The sequence below is a fragment of the Blennius ocellaris genome, assembly GCF_963422515.1.
Source record: "Blennius ocellaris genome assembly, chromosome: 3".
Classification (NCBI taxonomy): domain Eukaryota; kingdom Metazoa; phylum Chordata; class Actinopteri; order Blenniiformes; family Blenniidae; genus Blennius; species Blennius ocellaris.
Window position 1 is genome coordinate 18,132,118 of NC_137652.1, and position 17,618 is coordinate 18,149,735.

A 17,618-nucleotide genomic window follows, 5' to 3' on the forward strand; every position below is an offset into this window, starting at 1 on the left:
GAGTGTAATACTCCACATATTACATGTCAAGGCTGCTGACAGGCTGTTGTTTGAATAACAGTCTGCACTGTCAACAAATGCTTTGATTCAGAGAGATTTATCGACAGTCGCTAATATGCCTCCAGGGCTAATATATGGTACAAACTCGCAGTGGATGAAAGCGCTCACGAACAAGTGGCCCCATTCATGCTATTCACGAGTTTCAAGTTGTTCACGGTCAATTTGAAGTAAAAAGACAGAGTGCGCCACGGGAACACAACATTTACTTCGTGCTTAAAGAGAAAATTGGTCAAACTTACGTGTAGTTAATCGCTATTAACGTGTAGACAGCCGTGGAGCCACCGTTATCACCGGCTAGCTGCTGCTCTCTGACTTCTGACAGGGCAGCTAGCTCCGTCCCCGCCTCCGAGGCGACGTCACTGTTTGTCATGATTGACGTGAGCTTGGTCCAATCAGGGACCAAGCGGGGACACGGCGTGGAGAAGTGTTTTCGTAATGATAAGTGCCATAAGCAGATATTTGACCTCTCGGAGGGATCACAGGGGAGATAACTGTTGGAAACTGAGACGACACACTGGGGGAAAAAAATTAAAGATACAGCTTGTGGACGATATAAACAAAATTGATCTCGTTAAAAAAAGATTTGAGTTTTGGAAAGGCTGAAAAGTTTATTTCTTTAGCATCATTCAGACAAAAGGCAATTCACACAGAAGAAAACGGTAAAAGAAATCAAATCAAATTAGTGAAACCATTTTGGAAGGCCCAAGTAAACATTTCTCCTGTTGCTGTTGCAATATGACAAGATGGCTTTGGGGCTCGTTTGCTTTTTCACAATCAGGTAGCTATTCTTCATTGCAGCATCACCAATTAGTGGAAATACGTATGTGTTTGGAATTAATAATAATAATAATAATAATAATAATAATAATAATAATAATAATAATAATAATAATAATAATAATAATCTGTATTTCAACTCAGTGCACAATGTGGCGTAGTATAAGCGGCGCGCGCTTCTTCTTGGCATCCTCGCGAGTGTCTTCCTGGTTGCCACGGCAACCGAAGGGGCTGACCCGGGCCACGTGACGGAGAGCAGGCTGGCCGCGCCACCTCTGCTGTAGTGTGTGTATGTGAGTGTTTCTGCATGTGTGTCTGCTGGCTCTCGCGCACTCTGGCTGTGGTCGACCCGAGCTCACCCACACAGACACACACACACACACACACACACACACACACACACACACACACACACACACACACACACACACACACACACACACACACACACACACACACACACACACACGGAGACAGGTATCCGAAGCTGGGGCATGAAACATGGAGCTGTCGGCGGCGGGAGATCGCATTTTCGCCGCGGAAGCCATACTGAAGCGCCGCGTCCGTAAGGTGAGCTGGTCTTCGCGCGTGTTGTGAGTCGGCTGGCGGATGTTGTCCGCGGCCAGCGCCGTTCTCCGGTCCCCGGAGCCGCGGAGGCCTGGCGGCTGGCGGATGCCTTTAGCTAGCGACGAGCTAACTGGCTAGGCTATCAGTCATGGCTCGTATATTCAGGCTTTGGCAGGGCAATAAAAACGGCGACACAAAGAAGCGGCTCGCTGCTGGAAAAACAACTACTACTCCGAAATGGAGGGCCCCGACTTGTTTTTCCAGCTAAAAGCAGCTGTACTGTCACAGTCTGCAGCCCAGGATAGAGGTGCATGTAGCAGTCACTGTTGCAGAGTCTGCAACAACCTCCAAAACATTAATCCTTACACGCGTGGATTACTACCTTTTAATCATTATCCACTCACTGCGTGCAATAAAACTTCCATCGTGGATTACAACATTGGAATCATGGCAGAGATTACTTGAAGTGAGAGGTTTAAACAACTAACAGGCCCACCAGGCCTTCAATTCACTTGATTTGCCACAACTTCAGGATGAACTCCATTTATATGGGAAATATTTGTTTTTTTCTGAAGTGTTCTTCAAGCTATGTTGTTTCTGTCACATAGCAAAGTATTAATGGTCAATCAAAGCAGTGGGTTTTGTTTACAGGACGCAAAGTTAAATTAATTGTAACTAAACTTTGTTTTGCATGAGAAGCCTGCAAGATCCAATTCTGTTCAAATCCCAGTGGCCTTCAAATGTGTTTGTTTTATCATCTCCACTCCTGTACATGACCTGTCAATTTAGCATCTTTTTTTAATGCAGGGAAAACAAGAGTACCTGGTGAAATGGAAAGGATGGGCAATGAAGTAAGTGGCAATCTTTTACCTATCAGCCTTCAATCTTTTTAATAGTGTGATGGTTCTTGACTTTATCTGAAAGCCCAGTGTCTTCAGATTGGCCCTCTTTCACAAGCACTCAAAAAAAACAACTTTTAATTCAGCAATCTCATGGTCTGAATAAGGCCTTTCAAGCAATATAAGTGTCTTTTTATCTGAAGTGCCCAAGTGCTTGTAATTTGACATTGGCCTACCTATGTTTCTTAGGTTTACAGACAATGTTTCCTGTGACAAAACCTAATCGTTAAAAAAAAAAAGGAGTGCATTTACACTGCAGCAGCGGACACTGGCGGTGTAGTTAGTCTGCCGGACCATGGGAGGGCGCTGTTGCTTGGTTTTGTAATAAAATCACAGACGTGTACAGAGAAGAATATGCTATAAACATGAATAAAATAGATCGGATGCTATCGGGTCGTCAGAACAGTTTTTTGCACTTGCATCAGGAAGAGACTTGATAGTTTTCTGAAACGAAATTGCAAAAATGCTGCGTTTTCACTTGAAACGTTGTGTAAATGGAGCCCTAGCTATATTTAAAATGAAGAACAGGATGATGGGTCCCACCAGCTGTGTTTACTTGTGATAAAAAAAAAACTGAAACCAAACAATCATTGATGATTGATCCTTCTGTAGAAACGTGTTCTGTTGATGTTGCTCCATTCTTGTGTAGGCACAGCACTTGGGAGCCTGAAGAGAATATTCTGGATGATCGACTGATTCTTGGCTTCGAGCAAAAGTGAGTGAAGGCCATTCATTAGGCGGGCACATGCACCTTTTGTATTCTCTTGTTGTTCTTCATGCTGCTCACAGAAACATTCACAGTGAAGCAGAATGGACCAAACATTAAAAACCCAATCCAAGACAGAGTCTGTCTCTGTTCAAACGTGGCTTTACATGCTCTTTGTGTCCGCTTCTTCTCCTCTCACAGCTTGCATCACACTTGTTGCATTGGCTTCTGTTGTCACGTTCTTTCTTTTAGCCTATTCAAATTGTTGTTGGGTTTTTTTTGTCAATAGGGAACGGGACCGAGAAATCCATGGGCCAAAGAAGCGAGGACCAAAACCCAAAAACGTTTTCGTTAAGGTAAATTTGTGTCCGAAATCACAGCAGTCTAAGAAATGCTCCTCATTCCAGCGACAGTGAGCTTATTTAAACTTTCCTTGAATAATCCTGTCTCCAACTCGTGCTTTACCCTTTGTAACAAGTAATGGAAGTCATGAAATAATGAGTGCATTCATATTGCGCTCTCAGGAATAGAAGCCTCTTTTGAGGTTACTGCACTGTAGTGGAAAGTGGAACATCCTGTTTGTGGTTTCCACTGTCAGAGTATGAAAAGCAGGCCATCTCACTGATTTGAAGGTTTATTTATTTATTTATTTTTTAATTCTCACGTGTACACCACATATCACTCTGTCTGCCTTTGAAACAGAAGAAGTCAGCTCTGCCTTGATGCATTTGTACTGCCGGTTATTTTCTATTCATTAATCAGCCAGTAACAGGAACCGTCGGTCTGGTAGATAACAAATTTGTTGAAAGGTGCGTTAGAAGTTCTGGATACAACATGTGAAATCTGCCAAGGCCTCTGCACTGACCTACTTGGAGTTGCATCAGGATGTATGTACACTGTATCTGTTAACTGGTGTCGAAAATTATGATCTGTATTTTCTGAGACAGGGAGGCTTTCCACCATTATGTGTGCATCTTAAAATAGTATCGGTCTTAAGAGCGTATTGTTAAGATACCACTGTAGAGTAAGTGCTCTTAATAAACAGAACAAATTTGATATTTCTTACGTCAGTAAAATATACATCCAATGTGGCTGTTGTCACTCCTGTGATTATACATTTTAGGTTTCAAGCATTTATAAAATCCAAATTCTGATACATTAACATTACATTAGCGTACATCTTTTCTGTATTTTTGAGTTTAATGACAATCATGACTCAAATAATAAAAAAAAATCTCGAAGTATGTTATTTTACAAATGGTCGAAGTTTCACTGTTTGGTCGTAGATTTACTTTTTCCATTGTAATATAACTATTTGAAATGCCCCTATACCGTGCCATACTATGCCTTTTGGTGATTTGATTTGCTTTGGCAGTGTCACTGGCCAAAGCCAATGCCATCTATTATTGTACAATAAGCACTAACCCATGGAGCATGGTCATTTTAATAGTGACTGAATTCAGTTATTTGCTTAAGGTGTAAAGCAAACCAAACCAAAAACAGTGTAAGATGTAGTTTTAAATGTCTCATCTGATCAATTAGATGATTAGAATAGACTAAAGAAATAAGGGCGACATTGCTCCCTCCACCCAGTGTCTCTTGACACAGTTCCTATGCACCACGATGGATTCGAACAGTGTCAACAGACTACTGCACCCTGTCATCACATGACCAATGAAAACTGAACTGAAAAACAGACTTTATAATTTTAACAACTATCATGAATGAAACGAATCTCAAATGAAAATCCTTATGAGTATAAAATTATTAAAACCACGCACACTTTTCTGATAGTGTCCCGTCTGTTCGGATACTGTGATCATGACTTGTGCAGTTACTCACTTATACTTGCAGGTCGACAATACGGGTCAAGATGTTTTGGCCTCATTCTATGTCTTTGTAATCCACAAAGACCCCAAAACGAGAGCGTTTATGTTGATTGAACCATTTGAAATGAGGCTCAGTCCGTGAAAAATGTTACAAAAAAGTTATTTTCTCCCTCAGGCCCGTGCTAAGAAAAGAGAGACCAGCAACCGAGCCTCAAGCAGCCGTCAGAGCTCTTCGCGCTCTTCTTCGTCTGCCTCCGCCCAAGCAGCTCCCGCTCCATCCTCCTCAGCATCTCCTCACCCTTTACCTTCATCCTCCTCCTCCTCAGCTGTTCCAATCTCTCCTAAACTCAACTCTCTGGCAGCCACCCACAAGCTGAAAAAAGACATTCACCGATGTCACCGCATGTCCAGGCGCCCCCTGCCTCGCTCAGACCCTCTGGCGTCCACCTTTCCTAACGCAGGAGGCTTCCCCTCCCGCATGCACGTCTCCCCCTTCTCTGAAACCGTCCGCATCGTCAACCGCCGGGTCAAACCCCGGGAAGTAAAAAGAAGTCGGATAATTCTCAACCTGAAGGTCATTGACAAGCCAGGCAGGGGAAGCACATCTGCAAGCAATAGGAATGTCCCGCCTGGCCGCCAAAATATCCCGTCCCGCAATCGCATCATTGGAAAGAAAGGCGAAGCCCCATACCGACCTTTCCAACCCCCTCTGAAGATGCTGGGGTTCCCCATGTACGGGAAGCCGTTTGGGCTGCAGTGTGGAGGCCCGATGCCTTTCCAGCCGTACCCGGGCTCGTGCTCGAGCAGGGGGGCGAGGGACAGCCGCACCACCTCCTCCCAGTTCCAGCGACTGCCTCCTCCTTCCAGCTCTGGTGGCTCTGAAGGAAGAGCGCTTCCCAGTGCCACAGCTGCGCAGTCCCGGCCTGGAGCCTCTTCTTCCAACAAGGATCCAAAGTGCAGCAAACCTCCTGCAGAAAGCGCCAAGTCATCCATTCCTTCCCTGTCCTCAAACACAACCCCGGCAGCGACGGCATCTCCCCTCAACCCTCCGTCCCCCGCCTCTTCTTTAGGAGATGAAGATGACGGGGCCACCCAGGACCAATCATCTCCCTCAGAGGAAGGCAGAAAAAATCCTCGCCAGCACAGCATGGCTAAGCTTCAGTCACCTACAACGCTTCCCCTCGTCGCTCCCGGGGACCAAACATCTGCCCCCATCGAACCGCGGCGGGTGCCAGCCGAAGGAGACCCCAACTGGCACCCCGAGATGGCGCCGAGCTGTAAAGATGTGGTGGTCACAGATGTGACCACCAACCTCGTCACCGTCACCATTAAGGAGTTCCCCTCGCCTGCCTCCGGCCCAGCGTCGCCTTCGGCCAGCCCCGATAATGCCATGTCCCCGCCTCCAGCGGCCACTTCTGATGACGCCTCCCTAGCGAAGCCATAGGACACGAAATTGGTATGAATTTGATTGATCATACAAAGAAAATCTTACCAGTGTTGCTAATTCAGCGCTCCCATAACTGTACCTTAAGGGTATATGTGTATTGAACAAGCAATTGATGAAATATAATATAAGGTAATACCACCCAGCCGTTGAGTAGTTTGAAATATGAGCATATTTTTTTTTAAAGAATTATATGAATTTGAAATGGGGCGCCTAATAAGCCCTTAGTGTCATTAAAGTTGCCATATTTTGTCCACTTGCACAGCACTGACTCTTTAAAGCCGACCAATGGAAATGGCATTTGTCTTCTTTCACGAGCTCCAGACTTGCTTAATTTCGATAGTTTGAAGCGATACAAATAGTCCCGAAAGTGAAAGCCTCACCCATCGGGTGTATTGGTTTTAACTTTTGTCAAGCACACTTGTGAGTGAAAGAAACATACTGTTGCATTGTCTGCAGGCTGTCGTCAGCAGCTTTCACGTGTCATGCCAGTTTCCGGACCCCTTGTGTTGGAAATCCAACTTAGTTCTGGATGAGAGTTGATGCGAGTCTTCAACTGGACACAGTTGGACTCTTGGATGTTGCATCAAAACAGCGAGGTAAATACAATGCACTTGACTGCATCAAAAAGAAGCTAACTATTCTATGTAAGTCATGAATTTTTCAAGGCCTTTTGCTTTTGCTCTCCTGAATGCACATGCATATAAATACAGTAAGTGTTTATATGCACGCACAACCTTAGAAAAATGCAAATGAATATACAAAAACAATAGATTTTTAAGTTATTGCTGTTCTTGCAGCTTCTCCTCACATTACTACTTTTGCCTCACAAACCAACTTCAGATCTGTAACGTCCACCAAGACTCTAAACTGGCCTGTGGGTCATTCAGAATTTTTCATGGTAAACCAGAAATCATGCTGCCGAACTCTTCAACCTGTCGAGGTCTAGAAGGTCCATAAAGGTGAACACAGATTAGAATTATGGTTTTAAACCGGAGACCTATTGGCTGATGCATTTTCGCTCAGACCCAACACAAACACTTGATTTCCACTCGCTGCCCGAACGACATACACTACCGTCATCCCGTCCACCAGTGAACCAGCATGTCACTGCATCTACAATGTCGCGTAATTTGACGAGTGGGAAGTGACAAGCGGCAGTGTAACAGGTGTCCAAACTGCTAACCATGATTAAAGGGATACAATTTTTAATTGCAGTCCATTGAGGCACCTCAAACATTTGGCAAAAAAAAGGAGGTCCCTTGTTCCCTACGTACCTCTTCCGTCTGCTCACTCGTCTCATTCGGTCAAAGTCTTGCGTGGAACTCATCCGTCCACCTAATTCAGACCGCCGTTCTCTTTTGCGCTCACCATGAACGTGGTAATTACTACAACTACCATAGATGACGATATACTCGGTTTGTTTTTGTAGCTTTGTGGTCGGACTCAAGTCTCCGGAGCAGAATCCGAGATGGTTTGGCTCGTGGAAATCGACAGCAACCGGAATTGTCTGTGTTCCACTTTGGCAGGTAAATCCAACCTTGCCCTGCTTGGTTCCTTTAGTTGTTGCCTGTTAGCATTTTCCTGGACATCGAGCCATATTAGTTATATAATGGGACAAATCTTTTGATCTCCGTCATTTACATTCTTGGCAAAAACTTGTTTGCCCTGAGGCGGTTATGGACAGCTTTTCAGCAAAATAGAAAATGAATGGATGACATCCGTATGTCCTGTGTCGACGCCATCCATCCACCCTATTCTCCTCCAAACTGATCTTGTAAACATGCAGCTGTGCCTCACCTCACTGTCCTCATTCTCACGTCTTGCTCACCAGAGGTAAAAATATAAACATGCGCGTGGCTTTCTCGGCCATTTTGCAGATTAAAATAGACTTCATTGTGGACATGTCTCTTGTGTTCTTGTGTATTGACTGTTAGACCCCCTTTCTTGACACGGCAATGGCCTCACTGAAAATGATGTTAGTTTTGAGGACACACAGAACAATGTTGATAAAGTAGTCCCGAGGACACCACGGCTGCTCGTGTCAAATTTGATAAATAACTGTGCAAGCTGCTGGTTTCCCCAGCGGCGAATCGCCTCCAGACAAATTACCAGTGTGCAGGAGACCGTGGCTCATGACTCCCATCTGATCTGCGCTCCTCTCGTGACTAAAGAGGTGACAGTTGTTCAGACACTTAAATCTAACTTCAAACAGATTGACTGTTGCGCTTTGCGTCTCGCCGCCTTCTTGCTTTTATTAAAAGGAGAGATTTCCGACCTGCCGTGCTCTGCCTGGAGAGGCATTTTCTTCAGACATATCAAATATGACTCCTGTTGCCCGTCTGACAGCGTGTCAGGTGGCGAGCCATTTCCCCATTTCTCGAGCGTCGCTTCATCGACCCCGCGACCTTGACCACCAACTGTCTCATAATGCATCCACCGCAGGCAGTCGTCATCTAAATTCCTGAAAGCTTGAAATTAATCAAAAGTTTTGACTTTTTTTTGTTGTTTTTTTCCCCCAACCTCCAAGTGCATCAAAAGCACTTAACATAAGCTTGCTCTCTTTCGATGCCTTCCCAGACTTTGGCTCTTTGCTATGGTGTATCTATATGTTAAGATATTTGAATAATCTTCCGCATGTGTTGCCTTATAGCTGCTCCATTCACCCCCAGCTGCACTCCAGGCGGCGTTCACCTCGTCTCACTCGGCTCTCCATTCAGTTAAAACATCAAGTCAAGACTTTTATCTCAGAGCACCATTCTGTATCGGCTTCATACCCTTTTGTCAAAAAGTCGTGACGAGAGAGAGTCGCATTCTCAGTTTGTTGTGGACGAAGGAGACGTCGTTTCCTCTCCTGTCATGTACTGGATGCCTCTAGTTGTTGTCAATACTCTTACAATACTCTAATAGGTTACGCATGGAAAAGTGTATTCCGAAAGGACGTGCCCATTAGATGAAGAAAAGCTGACAGTCGCCTCTCGATACCCTGCAGCTCAAATTTGAAGAGGTTTTGAACAAACAATGCTGAGGCCTCAACATTTTAAGTGGAAATGCATCATTTTCACATTTTTTGTTTCAGAAAAGTTTTGCGTTTCCATGGCAAGGTGTTGAAAACGTCACTTTACACAAGGAATCAAGAGAAATGCTGGAAATGATGTAGTTTTCATGTTGGGCCACCAGTGGGTGCTGTGGTCCACATATGCAACAGCAGCATTTTCGAAAAGTTGCGTTACCCACGTTTCCAGAGTTGGGAATGTTTTCAAAAAGTTGCACTTTCAGAGCCGTTTTCAAAAAGTTTTATTTTTTCCGAGCAACGTTGTCGTTTAAACGGACCCCCAAGACGCAACAGAACTTTTGCGTTTTTACTTGAAAACATTGTCATGTAAACGGAGCTTCAGTTCGTATTGAAGTCCAACAATATTTTCCAGAAACGGGTTTAATTAGAGCAGCATTTTCTTCTCCCAATGGATATATCATAGTTTGGAATAGATTTTTTCATCTACTATATCTTTAATCTCTTTAAGTGGTGGATAGAAGTGACTTGCAGTTGGTAGATGTGTAAGGTATTAGGCTGCTAAGCGATGTTTGATTTTATTTTATTTTTTTCTTCTTCTTCTCATATGGGGTAGCACAACTCAACTTAGTGGCCTGTCTTTCAACCAAATAGGGCTCTTGATTTTTATTGTTTGATTTATTTCTCTCCCTTTTGACTTGTTTTGCATTTATATGTGATGTACTTTGAGGTGCTGGATTTATTTTGGCACTAGAGAAAAAAAATAAAAGGAAGGATCCTTGTTTAAATGTATGGACAAAGATGCTTAATAGATTTTCTTCATTTGTACTGTACTTTAATACCTTTTTTTGAAATATGCATAATGATTTTAATGTGATGCTTTCTCTTTGAATGCTATTATTTTTAAAGATAGTCCAATATGGGTTTGAGCAGAAGGAAAACTGATTTTATGTGTTAAGACTGCAGTTTTGTCTGTTTTTTATGCTAATATGAATTATGTATTGATGGTAATGCGGAAGAGGAGGTAAATGAAGACATTGTAATGTATCTGAACTTCTGAAGCATGTTTTTGCAAACCCTTATTGTACAGATAATGTATTCAGTGTCATGTCACCTGTTACAGTTGTTGCTTTCAGTGTGTTTCTTGTACAAGGCTTTTAATTAAAAAGCTGTTTGAAAAGCACCCGATTTTCTGTTTTCCCGAGTTAAGTCATATTTTACCAGTGTAATTGCTTAACGGGATTATTTTATTACATATCTAAAATCGAAACTTGGATTCGTCTTTCACCTCGCAGTAGTTAGTTAAGTAAATTGATTGTATTTCATATTCATGAAATTGAAAGTTGGATAATAAAAAAAAAAATGCAGTAATCACAGAGTAAAGCCAAACGGGAAAAAACTAAACTAAACCTGTTCTGGTATATCCATAGGCATTCGTGCCATCTTGAAAGGCAATGTTGATCAATTTTAGTCACATCTGTTTATTTTCGTACCTGCTTTATTTCACTTTACATTCTAGGGGATGGCAGACAATCGAGGCAATGCAAAGTCAAGCACAATAACATCACTGAACACATTTATACTTCTAAAAACCCAACATAAACATCTGGATCATGGAGAAAGTCTGGAGACACATGGGGAAGGGGGGAGGTTCTTTTTAAGGTTTCTTTTTATAGAACATGGGTTGATTATGACATCGATGTCCAGATTTGTGGCCAAATCAATGTTCTGGTTTCCATTAGATACTTTTATTGGTGTGGAGCCTTTCGCACATAGAGCCAGATAGAAAAAGCTGGATGTATAAAAACAGGTAGATACTTTTGTTGCTGTAAGTTCCTACTTATCATTTTCTATAAACTATTTTTTTTTTTGTAATCTGGATTCTCCAGACCTTTTCTGGGAATTTCTCATTTGATCATAGGAAGAGACGAGACCCGTTGAAGAAAATCCTATAATGTTCAAACATTGCCTGCTCAGTAGCTTATTTCTCATGGGGTGTTTCTCAGTAGTTTGTTTATAGAGCCCTTTTCATACAAATGAAAACTGCAACACAAAGTGCTTCACAAAATAGAATAAAATAAAATACACACACCATCACACACCACCAACCCCAACTGGCAAAATATAAAAACTGATGTGAGAACAAGTGGTGTAAGTTTAGTTACATAATATTCCACATGGGAGCACTGTCGAGCCGTTTACGCGCCTTCAAAGTCAGAGTGGCAGCACTCTCTGCTTCCAGAGGAATTCTTAGGAGTGGGGTGATGTTAAGGTTGTGACGCCTGAGTATTCCTCTTGCCGCAGTTTGATGAGATGAGTACTTGCATTGAGTTCAAATGGCTTTATTCGCCACCACAGCCCGAATTGTCTTCTCTTCCTACACAGGTGACACATGCTGTATGGAGTCTCAGTCCACTCTGTCGCATGTTTTCTGTGATTGTCTGCCTCGCCTATTTCATAATCTACTGAACTACACTGTTTAACCTTTGACCTGGGAGATTTAATCTTAATATCAAACCAGTTAGATTTTTTTCATGACCTCTTGACTCGAAGGTGAAAAGCAATTTTGTTTTTTAATCGTGTGCCCTTCACAGATATATGTTTGGTACGTTGATTGTACAGTCACATCACTGTATATATTTCAGACAATAATGACATGAAAGGGAAGAAGATGATGAAGTCAAAGGATATCAGATTTATTCTACCCCAGCCCAGACTTTTAAGCGGAAGGTATCTTGATTGCACTGGGTTTACAGTCACACACTAATTTACACAATCTTCCCTCTCAAGGTTAAGTTGCGTCAAACTAAACTTTACACACCATCAGTCCTACAGAATCAAAGCATAATACCTGACATGTTGAACTGTACTAAAAAGCAGAACTCACAGAAAACAATAACGAATCAGTTCAAGATACTTGCCTATGACTTTGATGAACCTCCCAGATTGAAATGACTACAAACATCAGATGGATTACTTTAAAGGTGTGTGTAGTTATTTGCCTAGCACCAAGAATGAACACTATGTTGATCATCAATTTAATGGACCCTATAAGCCTCTTTGAAGATGTTCTACACTTTGATCCCTGCACCTTTTCTGTGGTAGCATCAAACTGAGTTAGCCCTGATGTCAAATATTCAATGTGTGTGATGAATTGAACTTCCACCCCAAACGGCACAATGCTGACTTTGTGCTTTGTACTTCACACTTGAAGTACTTGAAGTTGCTGATAGCCACAACATTGAATTCTGAAAACACTTGTACTGGGAATTTTCTTTCATATACATGCATTCAGCAGGGAGTCAGTGTTCAAGATTAGGACATGCTCTGGACATATGCAACATGCTCTTCCAGGTGGTTCTGTGGGTCGGGCAGATGGAGCAGCACCATCCTCCTCCTGAAGCCTCCTCACAATGGCAGCAGAAGCCGGGGAGGTTTGTGGGAGGTTCTGGACTGTCCAGCTGCCTGCGCCCATATCTGACTGATTGTGCTCAGTCTTTTATCCACGTCTCTCTCTCCATTCAATGCCAACCTTTGGACCAATGGAGAACTGCACTGTGAACTGTATGAGGTCTTCATCGTCTTTCAAAGGTTCTCTCACGTTAAATGTTACTACCTTCCCCTTCTTCTTCTGTTGAATCCCAAACCAAAAGACGACAGGCAGGAAAATTACAATTCAAACACACAAAGGTTGTGTTTTCAAACCTTTTGGGTGCATTGTCTTATTGTTAGCTTACACCAAACTCAACATGCTAATCCTCAATCAAACACTAACCTTACTTTAAATGTTCTTAACTTTACCTCAGCACTTCTAAGAGGACCATAGAGCATCCACAGAAATATCCGACTCCAACCGATCTTGAGTTCATCTGGCGATCTCATGCCAGCCTGACCCAGGCTGATGCAGTTCCTGTTCCGCTGATCGTTTCCAGCTCAGTTCGGGGCGACCCCGTTTTCTCTTGGCCTGCGGGCTCCCGGGTCGCGCTCGTATTGTCACACAGCCCGGTTTCCTGAACCAGTGTCCGATCCACCTCCACCTCCTTCTACATATTTGGTGTGCCATTCTTTCCTGGATGGTAATCTACCATTACCCTAAGCATCAACTAAAATTTCATGACTGCCCTCATGGGTACATTTTTCTTATGACAATGATCACAGGAGTGTGTAAATAAGTTAAAGTCCTAATAAATACAAGGTCACACACCTCCCGCTGGCTCTGTCTTTGCAGAGTTTTCTCATTGACAGAGTTCATTCCCTTGTCCTCTCTCCGAGCCTGAGGCTCCCTATCACACTTAAGTGAACATTCCAAATTCTGAACTTCACCTAAAACTTAAAATTGCATATCAGACCACACACTTTTGAGGCCCACACAAATCTGTGTATACTCAAATTTAAAATGCCGCTTATAGAGAGAAATATAACACCAAATATACTCGGGAAATGAAAAAAAAAAAAAGTATTGCACAGTAGTTTTTCGTCACCTTGTCAAAATTGGTCAACGAACGGAAAGTTTTAGCTTAATTAATTCTCTTGCATGCTCATGAGTTTCCGGCTGTACATCTTTGTGGTTGAGAAATGTTTTTAATTATCCACCAGTAAAGTTAATGGGAAGGAATTCCAGATTATTGATTATATGCATCATTGAATCAGTTTATTGATTAATTCTTCATTTTTAACGAATGTAACTGTAAAAATTCTATTCAGAGAAATTGATTAAAGCCAGTGGAGATGAAGTCTTGCATTCATCTCATCATCAGGAAGGAGGGCTCTTTCGGGGAATTTTCCAATTCTCTATATCATCACTATTTTATTAGTTCAGACGCTCATCCCTATTTTCCATTGTGATTTTATGCTGCCATCTTGTTAAAAATCTGAACGAAAGCTCATATCAATTCCACTGCAGCAGGGTCACTGAGCTGCAAGTTCATCTTGCCTTCAATACGCATATAATACATCTGATCTCTGGCATCTCAGAGAGTTTAAACAAAATTGCCTTATTCTTTAGGCATAATGAATGTCTGATGTTGCAAAATATTAGATAGAAGTACTAAGATTTGGGGATCAGCTGCAAATATGTCCATCTTTTGTTTCTCATTCTTAAAAAGGTTCAAATTGAAAGGTGCAGTAATTGAATGACTCTTACCAGAAAAAGAATACTATATTGGGGGTCTATTCCAAAGATTTAATCCTGAAACTAATTAGTTATCAAAGATGAATGTTCAAGGCTGCATTTTAACATTATTCTTGTGCCAAATAGCAGACTCCCTCCCTCGGTTGGCATTTTCCCATCAGTACAGAGAAAAATCCTTCTTCACATGTTTCTGTTTGATTTGGAGGAATATCAGACAAAGCCTTTGAAAGCAGGTTTATTCACCCAGTGAAGAAAAGCTTTTTTTATTTATGTTCAAGTTTTTGTTTTGTTCAGCAAAGCCACAGAGGCCTGCGTGTCAAGTCTGAACTCTTTTGTTTTGAAGTCAGTCGTGAATTTTTGTACTGTGAAAAATGTGTCCTCCCTCCCACTCCGTCCAAAAATCTCTCAATCTCTCTTGGTTTTTCGAATAGCCATGTTTTTCCATCAGACCGGTCACTGTAGATTTACACAGATGTATTCTTTTTTTTATATATACAGTAATCTATGTATGTCAGAAAATGAAGATGTGCAGTGTGTATAATAGATTAGATTAGATTAGATTAGAAGCTTTATTGTCATTGTACATGGTACAACACAATTGGGGTGTAGCTACAAAACACACAGTCGACATACAATGGAACACAGGCAGCCATTCTCACATTCAGCATCGCATTCATCTCAGCAGACATACCATATATACAGAAGAACCTCAACATTCACACGCACATTCAGCTCTCATACAGACCCGCTCACACACACCCAGATGAGTGAGTAAGTGAGGGACATTAGTGCAGGAAAGGTAAAAAAGAAATTGTGCAGTGCAGGCTATAATACCGATAATAAGTTACAGAAAAAATAAAAAAACTAGTTTGTAAACGTGTGGACACACGAAAAAAACAAAAACAACATACAAAACATGGCGCTACGAGCCGCTGCGTCTGCACGCGCCGCCATCTTGGACACTTTGTTCTCAGAGTGCTGCTAATAGAGACTTGCATGTATGCATCTTGTCAGAATGTACATAATACATACTTAGAACCATGAGGCCATGACCTTACTGGGTCTCATCTGTTTTCTTTTTAACCATTTTGAATATACACTGTGTTTGATGTTCCCAGACCCAGTGGACGTGCATGTGATGGTCCGTTTCTGCATATTTGCCCATCCAGTGAAAGTCACACTAACATGGACTTCAGCACCAAGACCCAAACAACCGCAATGCCCCATAGCTTTGTATTTTTTTTTTTTTTTAATAACTCTGAAGTAACTGTAATGAAAATACCACAAGTTTGGCAGTTGCAGAATGGAACATAAAGACATACCTATATTATTTACACTTTTATTAAAGCCCTTGTCTACCAAACCTTGAATAAAAATCTTTATTGCCTCGAGCAGTGATTCTCAATCTTATTGAGGTCCTTATTGTATGATTATTAAAGGTCAGAGATCTGGAACATAAGATTTAAAAAGTTATTTCCCTCATAAAAAGTACATTTTTTCGACAAATTTTTCAAGTTCAAGCAACCAACAACCACACTTATGTCTAAAGGACATACAGACAAACAATAGGGTCAGTTGCACTGTCACTGCTTTCACCGTATTACATGTTTATAGATCAAACTGATGTGGTTTGAGCTTTTCAACATGTCAATTGTGAAAAATGCAGAACTGAACATGGTCAGCAAAACATTTTCTTGTCACAAGAAAATGCTTTTCACTCACATGTAACTTTTTTTGAACTCACAAGTTTTAATATAACTTTTTTATTGAATTTAACCTAGCCAAAGTGACACAGTGTATAGAATTGGCTTCAGAAAGTGTAAGACATCTTTAACGTCTCCTGCTTCGCCGATCCCTCAACTATCTCTAACTATCTCCGCAGCACCCAGGCGACTCGTGATGAGGCTGCAATTACCTTCTCTTGTTGTGTCGTTCAATTGTTGAAGTTGTGTTGTCCTCAGCAGTGTGTCCGGTGGATATTGACGTTCAAAAAGGGCATGTTTTTCATCTCAGGCCGCAAGACTTCTGAGCTGCAAATAGACTGTAGTCAGGATTGATGATGATGCAACTTCCAGTGCAGTTATTTATTTTATCTGTACAACAATTCATTGCAATATTCATTCCAGTGCAGCATTCTTATGAACCTTTTGACTTTGCTGCAGATTCGGAATAAGTTACAAAAATGTCAGAAGTGGATGTAAGATTCATATAAAAGCTGCTGAAAACAAGACAATGTTTGTCTCTAACTGCCATTTGGCTATTTAACTGTAAAAAATTTGTAAAAACCTGTCATAAAGACAGTAAAATACCCTCCACTGCCTCCCTCCCCCCTCGATTAATTTCACTAAGTTCATGTGGAACTGCAAAGCTCTAAGCTGGTTCTTACAGACTGGCTGTATTGTCCATCCTGTTGGCAGATGTACATCAGTTGGACTGTAAAAGGGGATTACACTGCTGAGTGTGTCGTGAGGGACCGTTGAGTTTGTGTTGACATTTTGCTGGACCCCACATCAGATTACTGTCTTAAAATACCTGGAATGTCAGATCCTTAGAGTCACTCGCCACACAAAATAGGCTAATATGTGTACAAACTGAAATCACCGGGCAGTTTTCCAGATCTACTTCAGATCTTATAAAGTGCATAATTATGGTTTTCTTTGGGTCTCATCTTCACTTCCAGATTTCTGGGTACATTATGATGATAAAAACAAACCTACTCCACTCGTTTATCATTGCATCTATAGGCCATTATCAGTGTTTTGGAGCACTGTCGTTAAACCCCCTGTGACCTTCAGCATCCACCCAAGGTTGTTGAATAGCCTCAGGTTGGAATTCAAGCAAGTATTTCAATGTAAAAACAAAAGTAATTGCACCACTTTAATAAGGATAGAGCATAATTAAACATTTGGAACAAGATACAACAGCGAAAGCTTTCTGCCTCTTGTGTTTGCAAAATTACATTACCATCAAATGCCCACTGAGGGTGAATTTGTGAACAAGCTAGAGTCTGCGGAAGTACTGTGTTTTGGACAAGCACCAGGCTTTTATCAGCATTAGTCTGAAGAGAGACACTTATCAGGATGGCAGAGAGCATTTTTTCTAAAAGGTTTTTTTTTCCTTTTTTATTATAATAGGTTTTCTAAACCGTGCATCACATGCGAACATTTCCTGAATGAACTGCTACGTATTTGT

At 41.7% G+C, this 17,618-nt stretch overlaps 1 protein-coding gene across 2 annotated transcripts; it reads left to right on the plus strand.

The window, feature by feature from the left end:
• Positions 1 to 1,185: 1,185 nt before the first annotated feature.
• cbx6a (chromobox homolog 6a) lies at positions 1,186 to 10,471 on the plus strand. 2 transcript variants are annotated; one of them, XR_013937119.1, is made up of 6 exons: positions 1,186 to 1,407; positions 2,212 to 2,255; positions 2,953 to 3,018; positions 3,299 to 3,365; positions 5,014 to 6,881; positions 7,715 to 10,471. XR_013937119.1 is itself a non-coding variant. In XM_080518511.1 (5 exons), exons 1-5 carry the CDS (start codon positions 1,339 to 1,341, stop codon positions 6,280 to 6,282), a joined length of 1,515 nt encoding a protein of 504 aa, XP_080374637.1. In that variant the 5' UTR covers positions 1,186 to 1,338; the 3' UTR covers positions 6,283 to 10,471. The 2 variants fall into 2 exon arrangements, 1 of the variants encoding a protein (XP_080374637.1); XM_080518511.1 differs by having other exon boundaries at positions 5,014 to 10,471.
• Positions 10,472 to 17,618: the final 7,147 nt, after the last annotated feature.

Bases quoted from the DNA above. Each gene is read 5' to 3' on its own strand.
- cbx6a (XM_080518511.1), top strand. From the start codon at position 1,339: ATGGAGCTGTCGGCGGCGGGAGATCGCATTTTCGCCGCGGAAGCCATA. The intron at 2,256-2,952 runs GTAAGTGGCAAT...ATTCTTGTGTAG, and splicing joins TGGAAAGGATGGGCAATGAA to GCACAGCACTTGGGAGCCTG. The intron at 3,366-5,013 runs GTAAATTTGTGT...TTTCTCCCTCAG, and splicing joins CCAAAAACGTTTTCGTTAAG to GCCCGTGCTAAGAAAAGAGA.